This window comes from Marmota monax, unplaced genomic scaffold (genome assembly GCF_021218885.2).
Source record: "Marmota monax isolate L192 unplaced genomic scaffold, Marmota_monax_Labrador192_F-V1.1 WCK01_AAM20220418_F8-fsc00179, whole genome shotgun sequence".
NCBI classification, from domain to species: Eukaryota; Metazoa; Chordata; class Mammalia; order Rodentia; family Sciuridae; genus Marmota; species Marmota monax.
The window spans coordinates 2,084,088-2,111,740 of NW_026695200.1; the positions used below are offsets into that span (position 1 = coordinate 2,084,088).

General features: G+C 40.5%; 1 protein-coding gene across 4 annotated transcripts in view; it reads right to left on the reverse strand.

Moving 5' to 3' along the window:
* Positions 1 to 5,915: 5,915 nt before the first annotated feature.
* The window catches only part of Gabra5 (gamma-aminobutyric acid type A receptor subunit alpha5), a 76,581-nt gene continuing 54,843 nt past the window's right edge, over positions 5,916 to 27,653 (reverse strand). For all 4 annotated transcript variants that reach the window (XM_046428815.2, XM_058574069.1, XM_058574071.1 and 1 more), the window contains exons 8-11: positions 19,350 to 19,493; positions 16,493 to 16,645; positions 12,832 to 13,043; positions 5,916 to 7,341 (exon numbers count right to left, since the gene is read on the reverse strand). In XM_046428815.2, coding sequence (XP_046284771.1) covers positions 7,039 to 7,341; positions 12,832 to 13,043; positions 16,493 to 16,645; positions 19,350 to 19,493 — 812 coding nt within the window. In that variant the 3' untranslated portion in view covers positions 5,916 to 7,038. The remainder of the gene's footprint in view (positions 7,342 to 12,831; positions 13,044 to 16,492; positions 16,646 to 19,349; positions 19,494 to 27,653) is intronic.

The window sequence follows — 27,653 nt, forward strand, 5'->3', positions numbered from 1 at the left end:
GGAATCAACCTAGGTGTCCCTCAATAGATGAATGGTGAAGAAAATGTGGTATATATACTTGATGGAATATTACTCAGCTTTAAAGAAGAATGAAATATGGCATTTGCCAGTAAATGGTTGCAGTTGGAGAATATCATGATAAGTGAAATAAGCCAATCCCACAAAACCAAAAGCTGAATGTTTTCTCTAATATGTGGATGCTAATTCACAATAAGGTGCCGGGAGGGGGGCACTAGGGAAAAATGGCATTACCTCAGATGAGGTACAGGGAAGTTATGGGAGGGGAGGTATGAGGATGTAGGGATAGGAAAGATAGTAAATATATGTAATCTCTGACCTAAGTCTTTTATCCACTTTGAGTTGATTTTTAAGCAGGGTGAGAGAGATTTAATTTTATTTTGCTACATGTGTATTTCCAGTTTTGCCAGCACTATTTGTTGAATAGGCTATCTTTTCTCCAGTGAATGGGTTTTGGCACCTTTGTCTTCATGAGCATATTCCTGGTGATCTCTCTGCAAGTAGGAGCAGCATTGAGATCTTGGGTCTGCATATCTGTTTTTAATTGTTATGTTTTCAGATATATGAACGGTTTAATCATTTTTAAATGTCCCTCTTTGTCTCTAGTAGTATTTTTGTGTACTAAAGTTATTTTTTTCTTATATTGATGTAATCATTCTAGAACTCTTGGGGTTACTGTCTTCATGGTATATCTTTTTAGTCTTTCAACCTAAACCTATTCATGTCTTTGAAGTTAAAAATGTGTCTCTTATTGACAGCAAGCAGATAGTTAATTCTCCCCCCACCCTTTTTTTTTGAGAGAGAGAGGTGGGGAGAGAGAGAGAATTTTTTTAATACTTATTTTTCAGTTTTAGGTGGACACAACATCTTTTATTTTATTTTTATGTGGTGCTGAGGATCGAACCCAGTGCCCCGCGCATGCCAGGTGAGCGTGCTACCGCTTGAGCCACATCCCCAGCCCCCCTTTTTTAATTCAATGTAACAACCTTTGTCATTTATGTGGTTGAGTTTATAACAGCCATTTTGCTACTCATTTTCTAAAGGTCTTTTACTTTCTTTATCTATGATTTTCTACTTTTTGGCCTTATTTTTATTTAAAGTTTTATTTCCCTTTATCTCTTTTCTTGTCTTCTAGGACTCTAAATATACTGCTGGTTTATATGATAGTGTTACATCAGTCTTTTATGCTGTTGATTTATTTTTCCATTCTTCTTTAATTTCTGTTCCTCAGACTGAGTAATACCTATCGACTTAATTTTAAGTTTGCTACCTCTTTATTCTCCCTGCTCAAATCTGAGACTCTCTAGTCAATTTTTCATTTTAGTTATTATACTTTCTAACCTCAGAATTTCTATTGGGTGATTTTTAAAACTCGTTTTGATCTCTTCTCTCCATTTGCTAATACATTGTCATTGTACTTTTCTTTACTACTTTAAACATAGTTTCTTTTACTTCTTTGAATGTATCCATGATAACTGATTAAATATACATGTTGAATCCAACATCTCAACACCAAAAGGGCCAGTTTCCTTTGATTGTTTTATTTCCGCATACAGGTCACACTTATCTATTTCTTTTCCTGTTTCCTAATATTTTCTGTAAACTGGACACACTACACATACATCTTAAGAGATTCAAAATCTAATCATTCTCCCCCTGAAAATTTATTGCTGATCTCCTCTAATTTTCCTCCTTCCTTCCGTTTTTTTTTTTTTTTCTGTATTTTCATAGGGCTTGTTTCTTATTTTTTCTAATAACTTTCCTGGACCCATTCTATAGTATTTTCATTCACTGTATTGAGGTATTTTTAAATTTTAACTCTCATTTTTATTTTTAGTTCTGGATTTGTACAGATTACCTTCACTTCATGTCAGCTTAATATAAAAAATTAAGGTTCGGCAAATGATTAGACACAGTATTTCCTTGAGTGCTTTATGTTAGCAAGTTTCTCATACTTCATTATGAGAATCAGTATGTGGTTTGTAGCATATCTTCAAAGTTCAGATAATCAGCACTTTTTTGGACACTTTACTGACTGTACAAATATCAGTGTACATGCACACAGGCTTGCAGATTCTCAGGAGCATGTCAGAGGTTTTGATAGCCCCTATGGACTAGATCTGATTCCCTAGATATTTCTTTTCTTTCCTTTTTCTTTCTTTCTTTTTTTTTGAGAGAGAGAGAGAGAATTTTTAATATTTGTTTTTTAGTTTTCGGCGGACACGACATCTTTGTTTGTATGTGGTGCTGAGGATCGAACACCAGCCGCACACATGCCAGGCCAGCACACTACTGCTTGAGCCACATCCCCAGCCCCCTAGATATTTCTTTTACCATTATGGTTGACTTCTTTTTTGCCCCAACTTATATCACTGCCTTGGGAAGCTGCATCATCGACCTCCTCTAATTGATGCTGATTGCTGTTGTACTCAACAATGCCTTGGGAATAAGATAATTCCATAGAGCTCCAAGTCATGTCAAATAGTGGCAAGTCTCTGGGAATGAAACTTCTTATAGAATTCCAAATTAAATCAGCTCCCTCTGGTGGCAGCAAGATTGCTGGTCTTCATGGTACCATATCAAGGTCAGGAGATGGGAGTAAAATAGTTTGATAGTTATTTTCATCAAACACTTAAAATTCAGAATTATAATTTTACATTTATAATTTTATAATTTGTTGTATGTTATTTGTTATACTTTAAGAGTTCTGAAATGACTGTTTTGGATTATTTTTCCAGTTTTTAAAACTTTTGACAAGGAGAGGACTACTAAGAACCTCAGTTCACAATTACAAAAGTCTCACATCTAGATAATAAATTTACATGGCCACCCCTACATAAAGGATCACACCATTACTCAAATCCAGACAGTTGTTACCACATGGTATTGCATTGCCAGAATTGTTAGGTCAATGATAGTTAAATTTATAAGATATATGAAATTTTCATTTTGTAACTCGTAAGAAAAAATTTTCCTTGGATAGGATATGACCACTATTGAAATCCCTACCTGAAGGGGTTTCATCAACTCAAGTCTACCCACTTTCCAGTATTCATTCCTTCAGTCAGTCCATCTTCACTGAACACTTAACACTGAGATGCTAGAGAGATGGTGGAAACAACATGAAGAAAGTAGAAATAATATATTCTGTATGAGGTCAGTTAGAACTCATTACAGATTTTCCTTTCTAAGATATCACTTTGCAATATATACTGTTTGATACTTGGTTTTGCTTTTCAATTTGAATGCAGAAGAGCTATGTAATCCTATTTCTTCACAGATTTTTTTTCTGAGTATGTCTTCAGAATTTTTATTACAGAAATTGTGAAGAGAATTTTTTTTGTGTGTGGTTCTGGGGATCATAACCAGTGCCTTGAACATGCTAGGCAAGCATTCTACCACTAAGCTACCTCCCCAGCCCAGAAAATATCTTTTGAATTTCCATAAAGATCCCATGCTTATTTCAAAATAGGCTATATAGAGCCTTTGAGTTGAGGGTTGATAAGACTATTGAAAATGACAATGACAAACAGATAATCATGCAAATCTTTGATGAAATGAACCTTTTTGCACACTTCAAAAGTTCTCCCTTTCATCCCTGCCAACCTGGTAAGTAATTGCTGTGATCAGAGTAATTCATATTCAAATACTCACCATGTTTGCTCAGGGCATTGATTGTCCCAGATGTGCTAATATTGTAAAAAAAGACATTAAGACTAATTTTTAAATATTTTAAACACTGTTTTCACAGAGTAAACTGTGCCATTTCCAATTTTCCAAGGAAATGGTTCTTTTTAACGTGAAGCTAGGTCTTACAATGAAGGCTAATGTTGATTAAAGACTCAGTGTCATGGTTAGTTATGGTTTCTACTTGAGGTAGATCATTCCTGACTCAACCACCATAATCATTCATATCAGTTCTCTGGAAGGAGCAATCTCATCAAAATACTTGGCTTCAGTCAGTGCATTTCCCCCACGCCCCCTCTCTGATGGGTAGGGGAATGTTACCCAAACTTATGACCATTCCATTAAGACCTGTTTCTAAGATCACAGTAACACAAATTTTATACAAGAAAGGACAGATTTAAACATCATGTTTTCAGTATTAAAAGAAATTCTTTGGGACATTTTTTTAATGTAGTACCGGGGATTGAATTCAGGTTCTTGTACACTTAGCTCCAGCCCATTTTAATTTTTGAAACAAGGATTTCATTAAGATATTCATTCTGGCCTCAAACTTATGCTCTTTCTACCTCAGCCTCCCAGGAATCTGGGATTTATAGGAGTGTGCCTCCAAGATGCTACCACTCTCTCAATAGAGTTTTCAAACAGGTCTTGAAGCAAGATTTTTCATTTTAGGTTACAATTTTGCTCTACACCAGCAACATTGTAGAAGCAATTGCATGGTGTTATGAACCGAGACTTAGGAACTCAGAAGTGGAATTGAGACCTCCATTTTTTTCCTAATTTCTGATACAATTTTGAGCCCATTCATTTTCCTCCTTGGGTTACAGTATCCCAAATTTATAAAACAGAGATTTCCCATTTAATGAACCTACTTCACATAACATGTCCCATGAGAGACATACAGCACTCAGCACTATATCTAAGGCATTAACATGACAAATAGATGAGAAGATTTATAATATCCCTACCAATCTTTGACAGAGAGCATTTGCAGTATTATTTTAGTTTCTCCAAAGCATTTAAACCCAATTATTGAATGCAAAACAGAACAAGTTTATCCAAGGTTTTCCTGAGATGGACCTGTTGATTTCTAAGAAAGTACAGAATTAATTCTGATTATGGACTTGATATCTTCTATTTGAAAGGGATGTTTGAATACCTTCATTCTAAAAATAGGGCATTATAATTTATAATTACTTTCTGAAGATTTTATTTCTTTCCCTGTTATCATTTCTCCCAAGCTTATTCTTTATTATGTTCTAATTAAAAATAACAAACCCTGAAATATCTACAATACAAAATCAGAGATCTGAAAAGGAATATGCTCTTTTTTTTCACTAAATATTTAACAGTTTAAGTTTTCAGCAGCATGTAATACAGTAAGCATATTTCTAAACTGAAGCTCAGCAAGGGTTTTCTGTAATAAAAGTTAGAACATGTAAAAAAAATCACTACAACTTGATAAGGAAGACATCACATCCCATCAGGACTGAAATAGTCAAGATATACATTTGGTTGTAACTTACAGTATCTTTTTCTCCAAACTGCAGTACAAAACTGCAGTTAAAGAACATATAAGAGAAATATAACAATGAAAAATGAAAACAGGAACTTTATATTGAGTTTCAGGTTTGCTGTTTTTGTGACTTTTATGTTGTAATGTAATAGAAAGCACACTATTGTAAAAAAAATCATCACTTGTAATAGGGAAATGCTTTTTATGGGAGTACTTTACCATATTATTTGCGAAATCCTAAAACCAGTTATCCATGAGGTGATGGAATATTTGCATATTTAAAGAACCAGGGCATGTGATCCATTTAGACAGGCCTGCTTTTATATTGTTGGTTAGTAGTCATAACTCCATTTTTATGAATCTGGAATTCCAAGTGAGCCATGGAAGGGGCATGCCTGTTGATACTTATTCACACAGTAAGGAGAAGGTCCAATTGTAGTACTCTGCTGAGTGTTCACAGACTGCTAAAGGAAAGTGCAGAGCTAAGACCAGCAGTCACTAGACCCACAGAAAACACAATGGAAACACGCTGCAGGAAGACTGCATCAAGTAGAGGCCTAAGGGGCACTGCATCACTGAGATGTAACAGGAGAGACTATCTGGCTGTACCTGTGTGCCCACACTATGGTCTAATCAAGTTTTCTCTCCAAGTCCTACTCCACAGAATTAGGTTGGAGCAGGGGGTAGTGGTAAGTTTTAGTTTCTTTTATTTTTTTCCCTAAGTAATTTCATGATAGGTTTCTTGTATGTTGTTTTAAGGAAATGAGTTCACTTAAATGTGAGCTTCTTTTTTAAAAAAAATGATGTATGCCCAAAAGATCAGTTCATTTATTGTTTTTTAATGAACATTGAAGATTCATATACAAAAGCTAACAGCAGTAAGTCAATCATGAAATACATACAAGGAAGTAAAATGGAAAATAACTCAGTTACAATTTCTCACCACTGAAGCACTACACGCTGATGGCAGCGGGAGGTGGTCAATGTTCTGGAGACTGTGAACATGTAGGTCAAGGCCAAGAATGTCATCAAACCTCTTTTTGTTTTAATATCTCCTTTTCTTTCTTGGTCATTGTTCAGTTAGTGGAGGGGTTAAAGTGGGGTGGGAAATAAATTTCTTCCCTCCCCATCCACGGGAAAAAAAAAAAAGAATTTTTAAGCCTAACTGCTTAGAAATTTTCCTTGGGGAAATATTTGGTAGGCTAATCTAGTATACTATATATTTCTGTTATTAAATTTCTCTGCATAAATGTTTGCCTATTCTATTTCGTAATGTCAGATCATGCAGTACTTTTTTCAAATTTCAGAATAGTAAGAATTATCAAAGGCAATTGATTTTTGGACATAAATGTCCACTGTTTCCCTTTTAATGAAAAATGTGCTCTCTGTGATCTTTGTCTCTTGCAATAGTTGGTCAAGTATTAATCATGGAGCATTTCCTAAAATATTTATCTGTTGGGAAAACTTGTATGAAATGACATTCGAAGTATAAAAAACATTGTTAGGTAACACTTGGAACAGTTAAAAATATACTTATCTTGTTGTAAACTATCGATGTTGAGATACTGAGCATCTGAGTGTCAGAGTCATTGCCTTCTGTTTTTCTAGAAAGTTGTTTGCTTTATTTACCAATGAGACATCTTCAAAACATCTGAAGTTACATATAGAAACATCAAGGCAATATTATTTGTACATATTATTAAACATGCAAAAGTTTCCTGAAAGTGCCCAAATATGGAGAGTCCTCTTAGCTCATCCTCTCCCTTGTACCATTTTGCTGGAAGTATGGCTTCCTTGGTGTCTGGGAGTGTGGTGGCTTACTTTGGAGAGGCAGCTCCTTTAATCACAGGCTCCCTATTCAAATATGTCGCCCAGTAAACCAGGTTGAAAGTGCCAAACAAGACTGGGAATACAATTCGGGACATTTTATCAATCTTGCTGATGCTGTTGTAAGTCTTTTTGCTTTCAGAAGTCTTCTCTTCAGAAGGTTTTACAGAGACTGAAGATGCATTTGAGGTCCCAGCTGGGGTTTGTTCTTTTGGGATGTTTGGTGGGTGGGTCATCTTCCCAGTAGTAAAAGCATTTGTTGACTTATTTAGTATGAGTTCACGTTCCTTTTTCTGCAAAACATAATAAAAATGTAAGGATATGTCATTAGCAGGCAATTGTCCGCTCACTTTGAAGGTCTAAAGGTATACCTTTCAAAAGATAAAGAAATATCAGTTCATCCCTGATAGACAGCAAGCCTCCTTGGAATTCTAAGTCTAAAAACCCAAAGAACCACCACCCAGGGAACATGTCATGAGCAAGAGTCAGTACTGATTTTAATGTTGGACATTTTTTAGAAACCTAGCATAAACTGAAGACTTCTCTTACACCAGAAATTAATCATCATTTCTTTACCTTTAGGTGCATCAGTCAGATGAATGTGTGTGGTTATAAAGGAATCAATAGGAGAGCTCTAGAGAATGGGTGCTTAAGAATCATTATGAAATCTTTACCCTTTAGGGTAAGATGTCTTTCACTCAATACAGTGCTTCTGAGAATCATTCATGTTGTTGCTTATTTCAGTAATTTATTTCTTTGATGGTTGAAGGGCATTTCTTTGTATGAATATACCACTGTTTGTTTCTTATGGATGGATACCTAGAAAGTTTCTGATCTTTACTAATATAGATTCAGCAGCTGTGAACATTCTGTGACATATTTTTTGCTAGCATGTTTCAATTTTTTTTAGAGTTAACATCCTTGAAAAAGGTTTATAAGGATCACAGTAGGATGGGAGATGGGGGAACATATTAATACATATTGACTAGTCTGAATTCTGACCAAATTTGACATTTTTAGAGAAATGAGAGGTAGTCGCAGCTGGATTCAATATAAGTGCCAGTCTTAAATATAAGTAAATAAGACAACAAGATACAAACTTTTCATGGGGTCCCTGGACAATCAATCCACACCACTGACTACCTTGTCTCTCTTAGAAAGTGGTTGGAGACATATAAGAATTCTGAGCTGGAGATAAAGATTTGATGGATGCATAGGAGGGGACCCTGGGAAAAAACATATTTTATGGGAGGAAGAAGAGAAGCCTGCAGAGTATTTGGAGAAGGAATTGTCAGAGGTAAGAGAAGTATGGAAGGAGGTGTGAAGGGAAAGATGTCGACCCTGGAAGGCAGTTGCTCCCAGCTCCCTACAGTTGGCTTGTGAACTTATCACCCACACTCTTCCCTCCTTGGTTTGTATCTGCCTCTGGCCTTTGTCTTTGCTTTAGATTTATATATCCAAGCAGGGCTGAACAAGGAGTCAGGTACTTTAAAGTCTACTTCTCCATAACTGAAATAGAAATTTTCCTTCTCCTCCTACCACAGCTAACCTATTACTTCTCCTGTGTCTTCTGCCTCAGGTAATGACATCATTCAAGCTAGAGTTTATACACTCCAGATTCTTCCCTCACCTTCCCCATCCAGTCACCCCAACTGGTCTTCAAATATTTCCTTTAAATGATTCCTACTATTTACCTCTACTGCATATTGCCACACTATTTTAGGCCTGCATTATTTTTTAAACTATTTTCCATATTTGGGCAATTTTGCCTCTTTCGACTCCAACCTCCTTGATGTTACCTGGTGATTGATTTCTCTAAAATGGAAATCCACTCTCCACCCCACCTTCACTGTGGTGCCACCACACATAGGAAAAAGCCCTATGGTACACACAAGGCTCTTCCTGCCCATCTCTTCTCCCCCAGCCTTACTTCCTGACATTTCTCCTATTTTACTTTTAACAATACCACATCAATCTATGTGACATTTAACTGAGCTTATAGCATGTTTCATTTTTCTTGGGTTTAAAATTCTAGAGCAAGTAAGATCATTAATGGAGGAAAAAATCAGGATAGTGATTACTTTTGGAGAGGTGGGAACAGGAGCTTCCTGCTAAGAGGCATAGTGAACTTTCTGGAAGCTGATGATGTTCTGTACCTTGATATAGCTCTGGAGCACAGGGGTGTATGAGTTTGCCAAAATTCAGCAAAGGTAATCTTAATAATGTTGTCTTTAATGCCATATGACTTTTACTTCAAAAACAATAAAACAACAAACCAACATTGAATTCTAGTTAATGATCTACATAATGATGTATTTCTTTAGAAGTGTACTGTCATCTGAAATTCATTTTGAAATGCATCAACATATAAGATGGATTGATAGATGGACGAAGGATGGACGGAGAGAGAGAAGACAGATGGTGATGACATAAACATAGTAAAATATTAATAGTGGACAGGTGTTCTTTGTAAATATTTTTAAACATCTGTATGTTTTAAACTATGCATAATAAAATGTTGGAGAATAGGTAGTTTAATTACCAAAATAATGTAATCTCATTAAATTAAATCTGTAAAACAGGATAGAAAGTGAATGGAAATATATAATCCATTAAAAATAGGGGAAAGATACAGGCTAAGAGGATAAGAAAGGAGGGAGTAAGTGTAAGCAGGAAGAGCAAATTCTGGGCCAGGTGCAGCTGTAAGGAGGGAGTGGGAGGGAGGGGGCCACACATCAGAAACTGGCTGTGTACAAACATGCACTATCATCTGAGCACCATACTAGTCTGCCAGAAGGAATCAATAACCTTGCCTTACTGCTTTGGATGGTTCCATCTCTGGGTATAACCAGAGAAAGAGGCACTTGAGGAGATACAGTGGTCCCTCAGTATTATGAAGGGATTAGTTCCAAGATCCGTCTCATCATCCCACAGAAATCAAAATCCAAGGATACTCAAGTCCCTTATATAAAATGGCTTAGTATCTGCCTGTAACCTAGGAACAACCTCACATATACTTCAAAACATCTCTAGTTAACTTATAATACCTAAAGCAATGTAAATGCTATGTAAATAGTTTCTTTACAGTAGTTTAGGGAATAATGACAAGAAAACAGTCCACACATGTTCAATGCAAACATTTTTTTTTCCTCAAATATTTTAAATCTATAATGTTTGAGTCCAAGGATATCATACAAAACCCATGGATTCAGAAAGTTAAAGGCACATCAGTCATGATAATGTGTGTTTTTAATTATGAAGCATTAGCATCAGGAAGGAGCAACTACTCAAGACTCAAGAGAGTCTAGATTGTTATGGTGGACATGGAGATGTGTTCCAGAATCCCCTTCCAGAAAGAGGTTGCTGGACAGCTATGGTCAGTGTTATTTCTTTCAGGAAACACCTTAGCTGCAGAAGCTGCCTGTCTGAGTCACATCATTCTTGAGGAATCAGATACCTGTGATGACTAAGTCCTGGCCAAATGCTTCCTCCAGAGCTTCCCAGTTATCCTAGGCTTTGCTGGGCCTGCATCACCCAGGGGAATGTCTTCTGCTGAATCTCACTTCCTCCTCTGTGCTTTCTCAGGTCCTCACCCCTGAAAACTACTTTGCACCTAAACCCTGATCTGGTGTTTGCTCCTGTAGATCCCAGCATGGGACAGTGGTGAACACAGTCTATTTTCACATCTCTTATATGTCTAAGGGCAGTTTGCACAAGTAGATAAGCACTAGGCTTACTCAGTCATGGGCCTCCCCCCAAATCTGATGATTTCACTGCACAAAGCCCTACTGGAAGGAAGGCTGGAATCCCAGTACTGTGGTCTTCTGGGGAAAAACACCTCATCTCAACATTCTACAAGACTGATGGAGGCTAGTTGGTTATTCTCGAACCCCCCTCCTTCTTCCAGGTCTCCATTCAGATCTAGAACAGTAGGCTGGCTGAGTGTGAATGTGTCAAATGATAGTAATGGTGACGCTGTTGACAACATTCAACAACATTTCAGGTCTCTCCATTCACCCTGGGCTTTACTTTCCTACTAGACTCACAATCATGGACCAGACAACTTCAAGTAATGCATTGGTTTCTTGATAGCTCTTCTACTTATGACTTAGCCATCTTCACTCTGTTACCATGCAGCATGGAAGACCCAGTAAGTTGGTAAGCATTTACCTTCCAGCAACCCAGACCTAGGTGCAGGAAGCATCTTTTCCTCAGACTCCTTTCTCGTTCCTTCCCCCATTAAATATCCTCTTTGGTTCCCCTTCATCTGTAGGATCAAGTTCAAATGGTTTGGTCAAGAACCTTCACAATCTGAGAACACCCAGTCTCTTCTCAAATGTTTTCCTAGCTCCCTACCCATTGTCCACTGCAGTCAGATCATCCCTGTTCCTTGTAACCCTCTGACACACCCACCAAACAGGTTCTATGTGGTAGAAACATCCCACACTGGGGTAGGCACACACACAGGCAGCAAGCAGGGAGAAGGAAGCCCACCATTTGCCTACTCACATAAAATACTACTTAAAAGTACAGAGACTGTTAAAATAGACCTTATGCATACACAACAGATTTATTTGTTCTGTGCATGATATAATTAGCAGTTTATCATATGCTGTTTAATTTTCTATCCATGTACCATACTCTCCTACTCAGGCCTTTCCTTCCCCTCTTCTGTGACAAGGCAAGTTCTGCCTAGCCTTCTTCCAACAGAGTGAGTTGAACTTGGAAGTGGCACTTCCATGAGTGACAATGGAGCACAGGAGTGCACACTTGGTCTTGAAAAATGAGAGAGTCAGATGGGTAAAGTCAAGTCAGACCTTTTGAGTTTCCTTGGGAAAGGAAATGTGTCAACTCCAAGAGCATACCGGGCTGTGGATGGGTCAGCAATGAGTGCCCTCAATAGAACCAGTGTCCTGGGCTGGCAGATACTAATTTGTGGTGCATGGTAGGGAAGTCAGGACATATAACTCGAGTCTTCTATAATGCTTCTGGGACTCCTTTCAAGCAGATTTTCCAAAGGAAAGATCGAAGCTTATTTCTAAGTCTTCCCCAATGACTCTGACCTCTTCTCTCAGTGCAAAGGATTTATTTGTTCTGTGCATGATATAATTAGCAGTTTATCATGTGCTGTTTAATTTTCTATACATGTACCATACTCTCATCTCCCAAAGGAAATGATTCAGCTTAGATTCTTGTGTAACTCTTTTTCCTTCAAATGTTCCTTAAATCTGGGCACAAGTCACCTGTTAAATACTTGATGATTAGTTGTTTTGAACAGAGGAATACTTTTCACAATGCATGTTTTAAGTGAGCCAAATCATTTAGTCAGTGGTACTAGGCATGATTGACTGATGGATGTTCCCATTAGGCTGTGTGCCTTCTCTCTGGTTTGAATGCCACCCCAAAGAAGATACACTGCATGGGGAAGTGGCAAAATAACAAGCAGGAAAATGAATCAATTAAAATCTGGACAAGTCATACCTGAAGAGGTAGAAGTTATTTTTGCAAAAGTAGGCATGAATATAAACAAGTCCAAACCATTTAGCTAACAACAATTTTGACTGAATAAAATTGGTGATTTGAAATATATTAGAAAAGTGATCTGCTGTTTAAAAAAAAAAGAATTTGTAAGGGACTTGAATATAAGGGAAGGAATCATTCTGAGGTTGAAGAAGAAGCAAGAAGGAGAAATTTCTCATCTCTTATTTAGACACAGATTCAGGTATGCTTTCTTGATCAAGGGAACCTGAAAGAAAGGCAAAGGAAGAAATTAAAGCCAGTACCTTGATCTTGGCTGCTTCCAAGGCTTTTTTGCCATCCCAGGCCCAGCCTCTCTTTGTAAAGTAGTTGACTGTGGCAAACTCAATCAGCGCAGAGAAGACGAATGCGTAGCACACAGCAATGAACCAGTCCATGGCAGTGGCATAGGCCACTTTGGGCAGGGAGTTCCGAGCACTGATGCTGAGTGTCGTCATGGTGAGCACAGTAGTCACCCCTGCAGGTAGAGTGGAGAATGGAAACAGATCAGCAGGGCCCTCGTCCCCTGCTACAACACTGCCAAACATGACAGACAATGACACAATTGTAACCCCGGCCTATACCTGCCTCTGTCTAGATGTGTTCATAATGTTTCATGCATTCATTGCATTTTAAATATCACTTACTCAGTATGTTTCTTTCCTCTAGAAAACAAACTGAGGAGGGCAGGGATTTTGGTCTGATATCTACTTAGCTGTTTCTGCTTTTGCTTGGACCAAGCCAAGCAAATCATTGGTGCTCAATGAGGACATTTTAAGTGAATGGTGTGTCTTTGTGGCATTAGAGCAATTTCCATTGGAAAAATGGAAGTTATGTTCACACAGCATTTAGCAAAGTGTGTCACAAAGATTTGCTATATGTTTTATAAGTAGTTGGTACAAGGCAAATTGATAAGTTGGACTTTCTTTCCTTTGGATTAACCCAACCTGCAGAGTGCGACTGGAACACTGTATCAGTCTGAGCATGTCACTCCCTCAAAGAAGGAAAAACATCCCCTCAAGCTGTTGTGCAAGGCACCTGCAGCCTCTAGGGAAATGTTATAGTGACCATACAACAAGGCCAAATTCCTTAGGGGGAAGCATTCCTTTAGAACTGCAAAATTATGGGTCACCCTTTGGAATGGAGTCGTGATCGCCATTTTGCAGGAGAAATCCTGAAGATATAAAGGCACTTAGCAATGTGCCCACATTCCCCAGCTGGTAAAGGAGACATCCCATCTTTGGAGCCAGGCCTATAGCTTCAGTTCGTGTGCTTTCTACATGCTAACCCTGCCTCCCTTTCCAAAAAAAGTTTTTTCTGAATGGGTGTGTAACAGTGTTTGGGATGTGGGTATAAACATACTTGCTGTGGGTCAAACAGTGAATCCCTTAAACTTCATATAATTAAGCCCTAACCTCTAGGAACTCAAAATTTGATCCTATTTGGTAATATGGTCTCTATAGAAATAATCAAGTTAAAAATAAGGCCATTAGTTTGGGCCTAGGTCCAATATGACTGGTGTTCATTACAAGGGGGGAAATTGGGGGCTGGGGTTGTACCTCAGTGGTACAGCACTTGCCTACCATGCTCAAAGCCCGGGTTCCATCTCCAGTACCCTCCCTCACCATAAAAGAGGAAATCTGGAGACAAATAAGCACATGCTATGAACACTAGAGTTGTGCTACCACAAGCCACAGAGCTACCAGAAGCCAAGGACAGAGGCTGGAAATAGATTCTCCCTCACAGCCTTCAGGAGGAACCATCCCTACCAACATCTTTATCTTGGACATCCAGCTTTAAGAACTGTGAGACAAGAAAGCTCTGTTGCTTAAAACACCCAGTCTGTGGAACTTTGTTATGGAAGCCACAGGAACCAATATAGGACCAAGAGAACACAATCTTGCTGGTGGTCAGAGCAGTTATCTGTTTTCAGGCCAAGTCATTCCTTAAAGATATTTACGTATATTCATTGAACATAAATCTCTGCATGGAATTAATGCTTAATGAGACATCAGTAGACATCTTTGATTTTTCTTAGGAATCAAATAATCACTGTGCTTGGAGGAGGAATTCTGTGCCAGCCCCTTAAATCTTCTCAGGTTGTTTAACATCTTAACATGCATTGGGAATCTCTAAGAGGAAACAGACTCTACCAGGCTTGGTCCCCAGCCCATAGTGCTATTGGGAAATGGTGGAAATTTTAGGATGTAGAGACTGGCAGGAGGTCTTCCAGCATTAGAGGCATCTGGGATGCAGATACTGAGATCCCAGCACATTTTCCTCTCTATTTCATTCTCTATCTCATATTCTGATTATGAGGTGAATGTTACACATTTCTGCTATGATGAGCTGCCTCATGGAAGGCCCCAAAAGCTACAGGGTCAACTTACCATGGACTCCAAAACTCAGAGTCAAAATGAACCTTCCCTTCTTTTAAGTTAATTTTTATCTCAGGTATTTTGTTACCATAGTAAAAATCTGACTAACAATGAATTTTAAGGTGAGAGTCAGAGATGTTCAACTATGTCCACTGTGCCAAGATACCTACTGAGCTACATCTTTCTGTACTGAAAGTCTTAGGAATATAAAATTATGTTGTTCTAGAATCTTATTATATACAAGCATCCCTCAGGAGATTGGTTCAAGGACCTGCTCGGATTCCAAAACCTAAGGATGCTTAAGTTTCTTATATAAAATGTCAGAGTATTTGCATATAATCTATATGCATCTTCCTATGCACTATAAACCATCTCTACATAACTTATAATACCTTATACAATGTAAATCCTATGTAAATAGTTGTTATGCTACATTTTTAGGGAATAATGACCAGAAAATTTTATGTTCAGTAAAGTCGCAACTATTTTTCAAATATTTTCCATCTATATTTGTTGAATCAAGGAGATGGAATTTTTGAATAAAGACGGCTGATTGTGTGTGTGTGTATGTTTAATTTATCACTACCATATTAAATATATAAACTGCCACATGGTGGTTAATTTTAAAGTAGTATTTACACTTCAAAGGAAATGCCTGATAACTTACAAAGTAGTACTTTATGAGCACTGTAAAAACACTACAGCAAAATATCACCTAAGAGAGATATATGCAGGTAATTTCAAACCTTAAAAAGTACTACCAATTAAAGGCTTTCCAAAATGGGAATAATTGTCAAAAAAACTATGTATTATTCTCTAAACTATCATTCAGAGAGAAATCCTAAATCCTAATGCTTAACCTTAAATTCTGAATTAACTTGTCAATTTGTTTCCCAGGTCACAGAATGGACAGGCAGCACTTGATGTCTGATGGATGTGTTAGCCAGCTTTCCCTTATTGTAACAAAATACCTTAGGTAATCAACTTAAAAAAAGGAAAGGTTTTGGGCTGGGATTGTGGCGCAGAGGTAGAGTGCTTGCCTAGCATATGTGAGGCCCTGGGTTCAATTCTCAGAACCACATAAAAATAAAATAAACGTATTGTGACCAACTTCAACGAAAAAATAAATATTAAAAAAAAAAACAGGAAAGGTTTATCCTGGATCACAGTTTTGAAGGTTTCGGTCCAGAGTTGCTTTTGAGCCTGTGGTGAGGCAGCGCATCTTGGAAGAAGTATATGGTGGAGCAAAGTTGCTCACCTATGGTGGCCAGGAAGCAAAAGAGAGAAAAGGAAGAGACCACTGTCCCACAATTTCCTTTGTGGACACAGCTCCCTCCCATTACTTAACTTACCCTGTCTCACAGGCCCCACCTCCTAAAGGTTCTACTACTACCCAATAGTGTCACAGGCTAGAGACCAAGTCCTTAACATGGGCCTCTGAGGAACAATTGAGTCCCAAATTATAGCAGTGGCAGTGCTTTTGTTACATGGAAGGTGGTTATATCAGTCACAGAACACTGATGTCCAAGCCTGGTTTAGGGACACTCACCAAAAACTGTCCTGGCTGGGACGGATTCTCTGTTTAGCCAAAAGGATACCTGGGATAAGATCACTGTCATTATGCAGGGAAGGTAGGTCTGGATGACAAAGTACCCAATCTTCCTTTTCAGGTGGAAATGGGCCGTCATAATTGTGTATTCACCTGCAAACAAGCAAATTAATGCACATCAGGCCTAGCTGGTTCCAGCTCTAGTCAGGGCAGTCCAGGCCCCTCCCTCTATCCCTCCTTCATCTTGGACAAGGGTTTATTTGTATTATTTTGGTTAATGAGAGGACAGAGGAGGATGTATAAATTTCTTGACAGTCCTTTTATAAGTCCTTATAAAGTCCTTACTTATAAAGCAAGTCCTTTATAAGTAAGTCTTTTGACCCTCAGCCTTTGAATAGCCTTTGCTGATGGATGCTTTTCCTAGGGAAAATCAGATTTGTGTGTTTTACTAATCCCTGGTCACAATCTGTGCCATGTTCTGACCCGCCCCCTCGCCTGCTACTGCAATCAGGATTTCAGGATTTAACCTTTGTCGAAATAGCTCGGGGTATCTCAGAGCCCTGTTGTGGGTGTACAGATTCTTCCTATTTCGCAGCTGAGGAAACTCCAGGAAGGTGGACCGACCACCATCCCCCAAGGGCTCTGTGCTTGCCCAGGCTGGTTAGAGGGTAAAAACAGCAGCTCAGGAGACCTCACTTCCTGACAGCTCCTCTCTTGACTGTCCTCTGTTCTTTGAAGTCAGGAACATTTCCTTGGGGATGTCCCAGAGCCTTCTCTGGATTTGCCTGGCTGTGTGGGAGGCAAGAGGGGACCTCCCACTCTTTGCAGAGAATGATGCTGTCCTGATGGTTAACTGGTAAGGAGCTGAGGTGGGTGGGCTGCCGGTCGGAGGGAAAGTGAGGCCTACTGGGCCAGAGTCTTGTTGCCACTTGAATGTGCATCTCCCTGGAGAGATGGGAAGGATGCTTTGAGAAGTGTATGCTGAGCTAACCTGATCTAAGGATGACACTTCTTTGGTTGAATTGCAAGGAGTCTATAGTATGGCTTGGGAGCTGGGCTACCCTGTGGACAGGGAGAGGGCAGGCTTGGAGGCTCCACTAACCCAGACCCGGGGTAGGGTATCTCCCATGAGGGGAGTGGTCTGCTGGTGGCATGTGTAGTGGGCAGTGTGCTGGGAGGTTGGAGGCCGATGCCAGGGCCAGTACTTACTGTGGGCTGAGTTATGTGTATGCTCCCGATTGCTTTTACTTACAATATGTCAAGAGGTGAAGGAGTCATAAAGGCAACATGTAGTAAAAATCTGCCCTCTTATAGACAGGGAGTCAAATTCTCAGCAATGTCTGAGACATACTGCAGTGATGGGACATACTTTCCCCATAACCCCAGGGCAGGCGAGAGCAGACGAGAGGGGCTGAGTGGGCTCCAACATGGAAGAAGGAAACAGGGATAAACTGAAGGGTTAAGGGATAGGTTTAGTGGAAGGACTGGATCATTAACAATGATCCAGATTTTCCTTTCCTTAATACTTGAAGAACATGTGAAGTGCAATTCTACTTCTGTACAGTAAGGTTTTTAATCACTCTCGTACTTTTAATTATTTTTGTTGTTTTCAATTTATTTTTGAGTTGGAAGTAGTAAAATCAGGTGACACTTAAACAGATGCTCTTTGGAAGGTGCAAATGTGGGCAGAAGCCCCAATTATCAATTTTTAAAGAGCTACACGAAGCAAACCCAAATGGTATCATCCTGTGTTGACACCACAGTTCCAAACTTCTGCCATACCACCTTTTCACTCATTTTCATAAAATCAGACCATTTGTTTCCTTGCCCTTTTTCATGGTAACAATTGGTGAAGCTATCCTGCCAGGCTCTCCTCTATCCCTCAATGATGCCATGCACAGGGTCCATCAGTTGGCCAGGACCTGACCCTATGCAAGTGCACGTAGAGGAGGCAGACACAGACCTAAATGCCCTATGTTGCAGACACACAGACACATGGTGATGCTGACAGGGCTCCCCTGAGGACATACTCTGAGACTTAGAACTCATTTGTACTTAGGACTTATTCCATCCTTTGGGCTTTTTTCCCTCTGCTATATGGGGACTCTCTGTACCCCCTAAGTCCTCTGTCCCACCCACAGCAGCCTTGTGACTGCTAGAGTCTGACCTGCTCTCAGGAGATGTTTGACCACACAACTTCAAGGCCCCAGAGATCAACTGCATGACATTCCTTTGCCCTCCCCACTCACTTTAAATCAGGTGAATTCGGGTTTGGACTGGCCCTGCAGGTTCAGGCCAGCCCCCACAGCTGGGATTGACAGCATCTGCTCCCTTCTCAGTACCAACTCAGCTATTCCTTTTATGCTGCTTGGTTATTTTTTCCCCAGATTCAACCCCAGGGAGATCTTCTCTGAAATGTTCAGAGCAGAGACAGGAAAGCAGGTGACAAGAGTATTTGTAAGAAGTCGTTTCCCTTTTCTGAAGAGACTGCACCTCACTGTTCAGGCAGGGGGTGTTATATAAGCAGGTCCACTCACCCCCAGGCAGGGCTTGCTTACACCGTGGCAAATGTACTACAGATTAATGCCTCACATGCTCCTTAATTCCCCGGATGCTGCAGCTGGTGCCTCTGTGTGTGTGTGTAGCTGCAGGGAGGGGTCCGTCCAGGAGCCCTTTTTTTCAGCCAGCACTCATGACAGCTATGCTGCCAAGGATAGTGCTGCTGGCCAGGGCATGATGTGCATGGTCCACGCCCCCCCTCTTGTGGGGCCCCTGCAAAATGGGACACAGAACCCTGAGCTTCCAGACGGTGTGGTGTTCTGCAGGTCCTGGCTGCACAGCCCTCAAGGGCTCTCACCTGTGCTGGTGCTGATGTTCTCAGTGCCCACTGTCTGCCCCATCAGGTGGTACTGGTTCAGTCTGGAGCCATCTTCTGCCACCACCACAGACTTGGTGGAGCCATTGGTCCAGACATACACGACCTCAGAATTAGGATATGCATCTATGGGGCGGAGGACAGAAAGTGTTATGAATATGAAATCACTCCCAGCCTGGAAAATATAAAGAGGTTGAGAAGCAAGAGAGAGAAATGATGGGGACATTTGGAAAGTTAATGGTGAATGACCTAAAAAGTGCAGGGTGGTCAGAATAGGGCCACTGAAGCTCGGTCCTTCCCACTTTTGAAATGCAAAAGGCCTGGGTGTTCAGAAGCCAGTGCCCCCTTCTACTTAGTATGTATTTTCTCTTTTAATGAAGCAGTGAGAATATCAGCTCTGAGATCAGATTACCTGTATCTTCTCCAGCTCTGTGACCTTGACAACCCACTCACCCTGTGCCTCAGTCTTTTCACTGATAGAATGAGCTAATAAGAGCACCTACTTTAGAGTTCTGGTATGATTGTGTGATCTACATAGTGAAATATATGAATGGCACACTGGTGACTTTTGCTACTCTAAACCTTTCACTCTGCAACAGGCATGTGCTAGCAACACTGTCCTCAGGAGAAGGGTAGATGGACAGACAAGACCAGGTGCCCCCATGAATGTTACCTTACATGGCATGGGCACTGTGCAGATGGAAAGATGGTGCTGTATCTTAAAATCAGGAGATCATCCTGGATTATCCCAGTGAGCCCAATCTTATCACAAAACAGAGAACTTTCTCCAGCTGGAGCCAGATGAAGAGATTTAAAGCATGAAAAATGTACTCGACTGGCCATTATTGACTTTGAAGATGGAGGAACAGAGTCCCAGGGAAAGAGAACTCAAGGTGCAAAGGTCCAGGGCAGCAGCATGCCTGAGATGCCTGAGGCAAAACAGAGCACACCTGGAAGAGGGCAGACCAAAGGCCAGAAAAAACACAGCTTTGAGGCATTTGACTTTTCCTCTGAGCCAGGAAGACACTGAAGAGGAGAGTGAAGCCAATTAAGTAACCTATTCAAATTTATGCAATAAAAGGACCACTCATATGAGTGAGTCAGGAGAGCAGAATGCAGGTGGAAAAGGGACAGAAATGGGAGAGTAAAATTAAAACAATCCAGGTGAGAGGCAATGATGGTAATAAATAAAGAGGAAAATAGAATGCATTTTTCTAAAACATGCTCATGTAAGAAACATGACGTGAGCTTTGAGAGGAAGTGTGTAGTTATTTGCACCGAGTAGAATGGCGAGAACCTGGAGGGCACTGACCTCTAGTGAAAGAGCAGTATAATGTGTTGGAAGAAAGAGCTCTATAACATGTGAAGCTGAGGGATGCTGATGTGTGTCAGAGTCGGGGCACACAAGCCCTGAGTTCATAGCAATGGTCTCATTGTGATGTCACCTGAGGCACTGGGCTGGGAGGTCACCCAGGGAATGCTGATGAATAAAACAAGAGGATGAGGCACAGCTTCCCAGTGTGCTGCAGGGTCTAGAGTTGAAGGAGATGAGGAGAGCGGAATTGCAAGTGGCCACCACAGCTGGGGGGCACAACAAATGTGTTGTCACACGGGCTGCACGTGATAGCCAAGGGGTGGCCAGGGAATCCAGCAGGGTCACCTAAGCAAAAGTAGGTGTGTAAGAGCCTGTGTACTTCAGTGGTCTCTTCAGGACCCTTCAGGTGAACTGGTACACCTGCCTCAGTCTAGCCTCAGAACCTGCATAGATGCCATGTGGAGCCATGGCACCTTCAGAACAAGGCTGTGTGCCTTCACTCCCAGCTCCTCCAACAGGGCATGACACTAACTCCTGACTGAACAAAGCCAAGCACTGTCATACAAAAAAATAATAATAATAATACAAAAAACAAATGCTTCTGGAGCTGGGGGAAATGTTAGAGACACAGGCTACAAGGACAGTCTCCCTCAGTAGGACACGTGTTCTGGGATCCCCCAGCAGCTGTGGCAGCTGAAAGTACCTACAACAGCCATTCTTAGTTCTTACATGCCAAACCATGTCCTGTCAGAGATTTCAAAAGAGAGAAGCCAGAGGAATGATGGAGATTATGCTCAAAGTGTGGAAGCTTCTTTGCTAATACACACAACAATCCAAATTCTTATTCTATGTGCAAACAAGTATTCATAATAGTCAAAAATTATAAAACAAGCATGTATATAGCGAACACAGGGCCATCCCATGCGCAGCTCACCAATATAGCTCACCATCCTGCTCTCCCAAGGAAGTAGTCCAAATTTTATGTTTCTAGAAGCATTTACATTCTGGGCAGGGATTTACCCATATCTTTTCTATAAGATCTGTGTTTTTATGCCCATTTGATTAGTATCTTTTCATTATAGAGTTTGATACGCATACTTTTGGATATATGCATCACAAATATCTGCTCTAAATATGTAGCTCTTTCACCTTGTTCATGGCATTATTTTGGAGGGCAGATAAATATTAATTTTAATGTAATCAAATCCATCATGTTTTAAATTAAAGTTTGCTTTCAGCATCTCTTTCCAAAAGCCCTCCCCATTGCTCTCTCATATACAACACTTGAATTATACAAGGTTTAATATGTTGCCTTTTACACATGGCCTTAATTATCTGTATTTAAGTATCAGATACCATTTCCCCATGTGCATTTCAGTGTGACCACACTATCATTAGCTTGTCTTCCCCCTTCCCTCACTTGAAGTACCTGCTCTGGCAGGTAAGTCTGCATATATCAGGAGCCTGCTTTCTCCTCCCCTGATTCTCTTTCCACTCCCTTTTCCTGTCCCTGTTTCAAAATATTGCAATCAATCATATGTCAGGAGAACATCCAGAGGTAGGAGGGTGAGGCCCCACCCTTCCTTCCTCAGGGGATCCTGGATGTTCTTGGCCCCTGTCCATCCACATACATGATAGAATCAGCTTGTTAGGATTTATTTGAAAACAAAATCCTCAGGAGATCTATACTGGAAACCAGTAGATCTAGAATATAGGTTATAGTTTGGGGAAACAAGACGTCCCACCTGGAGTCTTTTCCATTATGGCATGATGTGTGCACTCATGAGTTTACATCATCTATACTGAAATATCTTTCAGTAAATTCATATCATGTCCTACACAATCACCTTGCACATCTTTTGATAGATTCCCCCCACCTTGTGATATGCAACACTCTTTTTTCATAACCAACATATCCTGTCTGAAAATGATGGCCATGTGGGGGGGCCAACTTACAAGTTTGCTGGGCTGGGGGCGTGAGAACTAATGATAGGATCCTAATGTTCATGTTCACATTAGTAAGATCTATACAGAAGTAAATAGAATAGCTATTTATTTATTTAACAATTGATGAAACACCCTGGAAGGCATGCTTAGCTCTTTTTTTAAGTGCATGTTGGGCAGTGTTCTTGTCAACCTTTTTCTAAAATTAGCATGACCTTCTGTTTTCAAGTTTTAGGTAATATAGAAAGGTGTTTTCAAATGGACAACATTGGAGTTCTCCTAATGAAAATTTTTCCATTGTAATTTTCTTGTCTCCTGGGAAGATGTGCGTTTCAGGGTGATGAATGTGTGTGGGGGGTAATGCTGCTCTCCCCCTTGGCAAGTGGCTTTCTAAATGTCCAGTCACAGGCACCGTTGGGCATATTCTGCAACTCCAATGGCCCCCTGGGTTCCACATAAATGATAGTGAGATTTCTTTTGCCTATTATGTAAATGTTGCAGAACCTTGAATAATGCAGGCCTGTGGATACTCAGACATGGATTTGAGCAAAGCAGTCTGGCTGGATTCTGTCCAGGCTGTAAGTGTGGATTGGATAGAAGAGGCTAATGAAGCAGTGTCCTCTGGGTAGGGAAAAAGCCCTGCTTCCTGCTGTCTCCAGACTAGCTCAGGCTGGTCTTGCACCTGTTATCCTGAGCACCTGTTCTGTATCTTCTCCTCAGCTCATCTGTCTCATATCAGAGAAATCTCCTGCACTGCAGCTGGCCTTCTAAGGTGGCCTCAGTCATAACTGTAGGCTTCCTTAACCACCCCTTCTTTCCATTTCCGTATCCACAGGAGACTGCGAGTTTGTTCCCTGGAGAGAAGTATGGTAGATCCCCACATCTCTTCGAAGATGTAAATGGGTTGGGAAACATGAATCCCAAAGCTCATGAAAGGAGCTCAAAGCTTGGGGAAGTAAGTTTTGATACAAAACAGTTCTGAGACTTAGCTAAGATTACAGAAATTCATCTCAAGAGAGCCCAGAACACAGAAAATATTGTTTTTCTCATAGGTGACTACTTGATGCCAAGACTGCTAAGAAAAAAAAGGAAAAGGAGTAAGGACTAGCGTGAGATGCTAGGGAGACAGGCAATGCCTGGGGCACGGGGTGCTCTGGAGAAAGCTGAGATCCGGGGGCATAGATGGCTCCTAATGAGGAAGCAAGGGTGCTGATGGGAATCATTGCATCTCGGAGGTACAGAGGTGGGAGTGGTGGCTGGGACAGTCTTAGCCTGGTAGGGCCACTGACCCCCTATCCCATCTGCCCTCCTGAATTTAGAGCTGCTCATCATTTCCACTGTAGAACTGGGGTGGCACATAGCTTCCGATGGCTCCTCCTCAGGCTCTGAGGCTGAGCAGCATGTTGGCCAGGGTGTGCTTGTGCACTGCCAGCAGGGAGGGCTGAGGGATCACTGGTCCAGGTGGAGGCCCCTGTATGTTACTTGGACCTTGCTAGGCATGAGTCTCTCCATTGTTGTGGGGTGGACAGGAGATTAAATTAACAATATGTGCCTTCCAGTCAAGATCCAATAAAACAGCAATTGTAAGTAGATAAAAGTCATTTGAAAGCACAGCAGACACTATCTACAACACATTATAATAATTCACATGTTTTTGCTTTCTTAGATATTAAAAGCTCTTTTGATGTGGATGATGTTAATAGCATTGATAATACCAACAGCAAGAGGCACTGTGGCCTCCGGCATGTCTGGCAATGTCAGCACAGAATCCTGAGTTTCACTCTCATCAAATTAAGGGTGGAAATAAATGACCACTCATGTCCACTTCAGCTCAGGTGTTTAGCAACCAACACTAAACTCTTCTCTTTGGGTCAGTGATGTGGCATTCAATCTTTCAGCTGGGACAACAGTAAAGGAGGCAATCAGGTTTACTGTGCTATCATTTTTCATGATTTAGAGTCCTGGAAAACAACACTCACCTCCTCTGACCATACATCAGCAGGGCTGTGCAAGAAGGCTTGAAACATGTTCACTCACAAATGACTGGGGAATTCATCATCACTGCCCTCAAGGACTCTCCCCTCTGGTTGACACTTTCTGACCTCTTCTAGCATTGCTAATCTCTAATAGAAGGAAGTGATGGCACAATCGACTGCTTTACATAGAAGGCCTTTCAGAAGTCATGTGTTTTTGTTTAACTATTAATGAAATAAGAAATTGTGATTCTGACATTCACTATCAGAATGAACTTGGACAACCTGTTTGAGCTCTAAGCCTCTTATTTTCCCACCTGTAGTTTTTGCAAAAACAACACCCATCTCCTAAGGGTTGTAGTGAGAACAAAGTGTATGCGTGAATATTAAGTATTTAGAATATGCCCATCACACTGTAGATGCTTAATAAATAATAGCAACAGTGAGTATAACCATATGTCAAGAAGGATTTTTGCTTGGTGTCTAACCCAGTCTAAAGAAAAGAGATTTCTATTTGAATTTTCTCCTCCCTTATTCCCTCCCTCCCTTCCTTCCTTATTTGTGTTGTGGACTGAATCCATAGGTCTCATACATGGTAAGCACTCACTTCACCTCTAAGCCTCCAGCCCTGAACTGAATTCTGATTGTCAGCAGATCTAAGTTTTGAGGAAAACAGTCAGTCTTATTTGACAGACTGTGCAGGGACATCCAGGAACTACTAACAGCCACCTAAAAGGTCTGTGTTGCTCTGCATTAATTACATATGATGTTGCAGATTAGAATGCCACAGGTAACTGGAATCTTTGTGATCTGAAAATGTACAGCATTTGAGTTCTCTGAAGCCTATGTCTCTAGCTTCCCTTTCTCTTCTAAAACCAGGGTGGGAATGAGCATAGCAACTACCTAACAAGACCCTGTCACACATTACCTGAATGAGTGTAGTCTCCTGGGTTGGAAACTAAATCCATAACTGACATTGTGGCTTGCATAACATAGAGAAGAAAAGTTTGCAAAATATGAATATATTTAGATGTGGCATCTCGAAGGGTCTACCAGAGGCCCAATAATCTTGCTTTAAATTTAAGAGATAAAATAAATCAAGAGGGTATCGCACACCCTTTGCCTTATCCAGAACCAGTTAAGAGGTAAGTGAGCAATCAGCAGATGGGATGAACAGATAACACATCTGCCTTATTACCAACTATGCCACCACTGTATATCATGAAGCACATCACCAGCTCATAGTTAAGTCCTTGCAAAATTACACAGGGTCTGAGAGAACATGATAAAGAAACTATGATCGCTGTGTTTGTGGACTTTTAGTAGAAATAGATCAGGAAAGAAGGACTGTCACCCTCCCAGCAGAAAGATGCTCTGCCTCAATGACAGGAGTAAGAAGCACCGAAGGAGGATGGGAGTCCTCAGAGAAAATCTCTTACATAATTTCCTCACTTTCATGAACCACTTCACTTTTTTACCTTCAAACCAGCAGCTTCTCCCAATTACGACCAGCTTTCACGTCACCTTGTCTTAAAATCACAGTGCTATCTTTGAATCATGCCCCTCTTTCATCCTACATATTCTCTTTTCATATCTGGCCAACAACTCCTCTCAGGTCTTATCTCTTCTACCTGCTTCTTGGGAATTTCTAGCTCTTGATGTCACCTCCAGGAACAGTCAAATCAGCATGTGGTTCCTTTGTTCGATACGCTTCACCCACTCTGCCTGCTACTTTTAGAAATACTTTCGTATTTATGGTCTTTCCTGTTTAGCTTGTAATGCCATTCTGCCAGTTCCCCAAAGGAGGCTTCCCCTCTTGTTAAAATGTATTTTTAATTGACAAATAAAAATTGTGCAAATTTATGGGGTACAATGCGATGATTTGAGCTATGTATATAGTGCAGAAAGATTCTGTCAACATAGTTAATATATATCTATTACCTCACTAACTCATCATTTTTTTATGTGTGTGGTGAGAACATTAGCAGTCAATTTTATCAGCTTTGAAATACACATTATTATCAACTGTGGTCAGCATTCTGTGTAATAGACCACAAATTCTATTCCCGTGGTCTACTGAAATTTTGTACTCTGAAACCAACATCTTCCTTGTGCCCATCCGTACCTACCCACACCCAACCTCTTGGAACAATCCAGTCTCTTTGTTTCTATGAGAATGACATTTTCAGAATCCACAAAACAAGCAAGATCATACAGTATTCATCCTTCTGTGACTTGCTTATTTCAGATGAGGTTTCTCATTTCATTCTAGACCTGGACTAACAGACCAGGGGTTTTCTGTGTTTAACCCTTATTTCCATTATATCTCCTTATATTCAACTCCTACCAGGTTCATTTCAGATCCCCATGGTGAGCTATCTTTTGTGTGAATCTCAGATGGCTTTAAGTTGCACAAAGATATTTAATCCAATGATCTACATGTGTCCATCAGCTCCTCAGGAGAAGCTCATGGTTGATACTTATGTGTTGCTCCTTGCCCCAAGCAGAGTGCTGAATGCTTTCCATGCCTGCTACAGATCCAATGTTTGTGTCCCCCAGAAATTATATAGAAATGGAATCCTAAATATGATGGTATTAGGAGGTGGGCCTTCACAAGGTCATCAGAACATGTGGGTGGAGCCCTCCAAATGGGATTAGTGACCTTATAAAACAGATCCTCTTGCTCCTTCTACCCTCTGGCATTAAAGTGAAAAGACAGTCCTCTCTGGAGAGGAAGCAGGCCCTTAACAGCCACCAAATCTGTCATCAACTTGACCTTGGACTTTCCAGACTCCAGAATTGTGAAGAATAAATTTACATTGCTTATAAGCAGCTTAATTTATGATATTCTATTTTAGCATCCCAAACAGACTAAGACAGTCCCTTTAAAACAGCAGTTCTTTTAAATAGCAATTTTCTTAGTCCATTTGAGTGCCTTCTTATTGTGTCTTCACATGGAAGAAGGGCAATCAAGGCTCTCTGGGACTCTCATCACCCCCATCATCTCCTGAAGGCCTCATCTTCTAATGCCATCACATTGGGGATTAGGTTTCA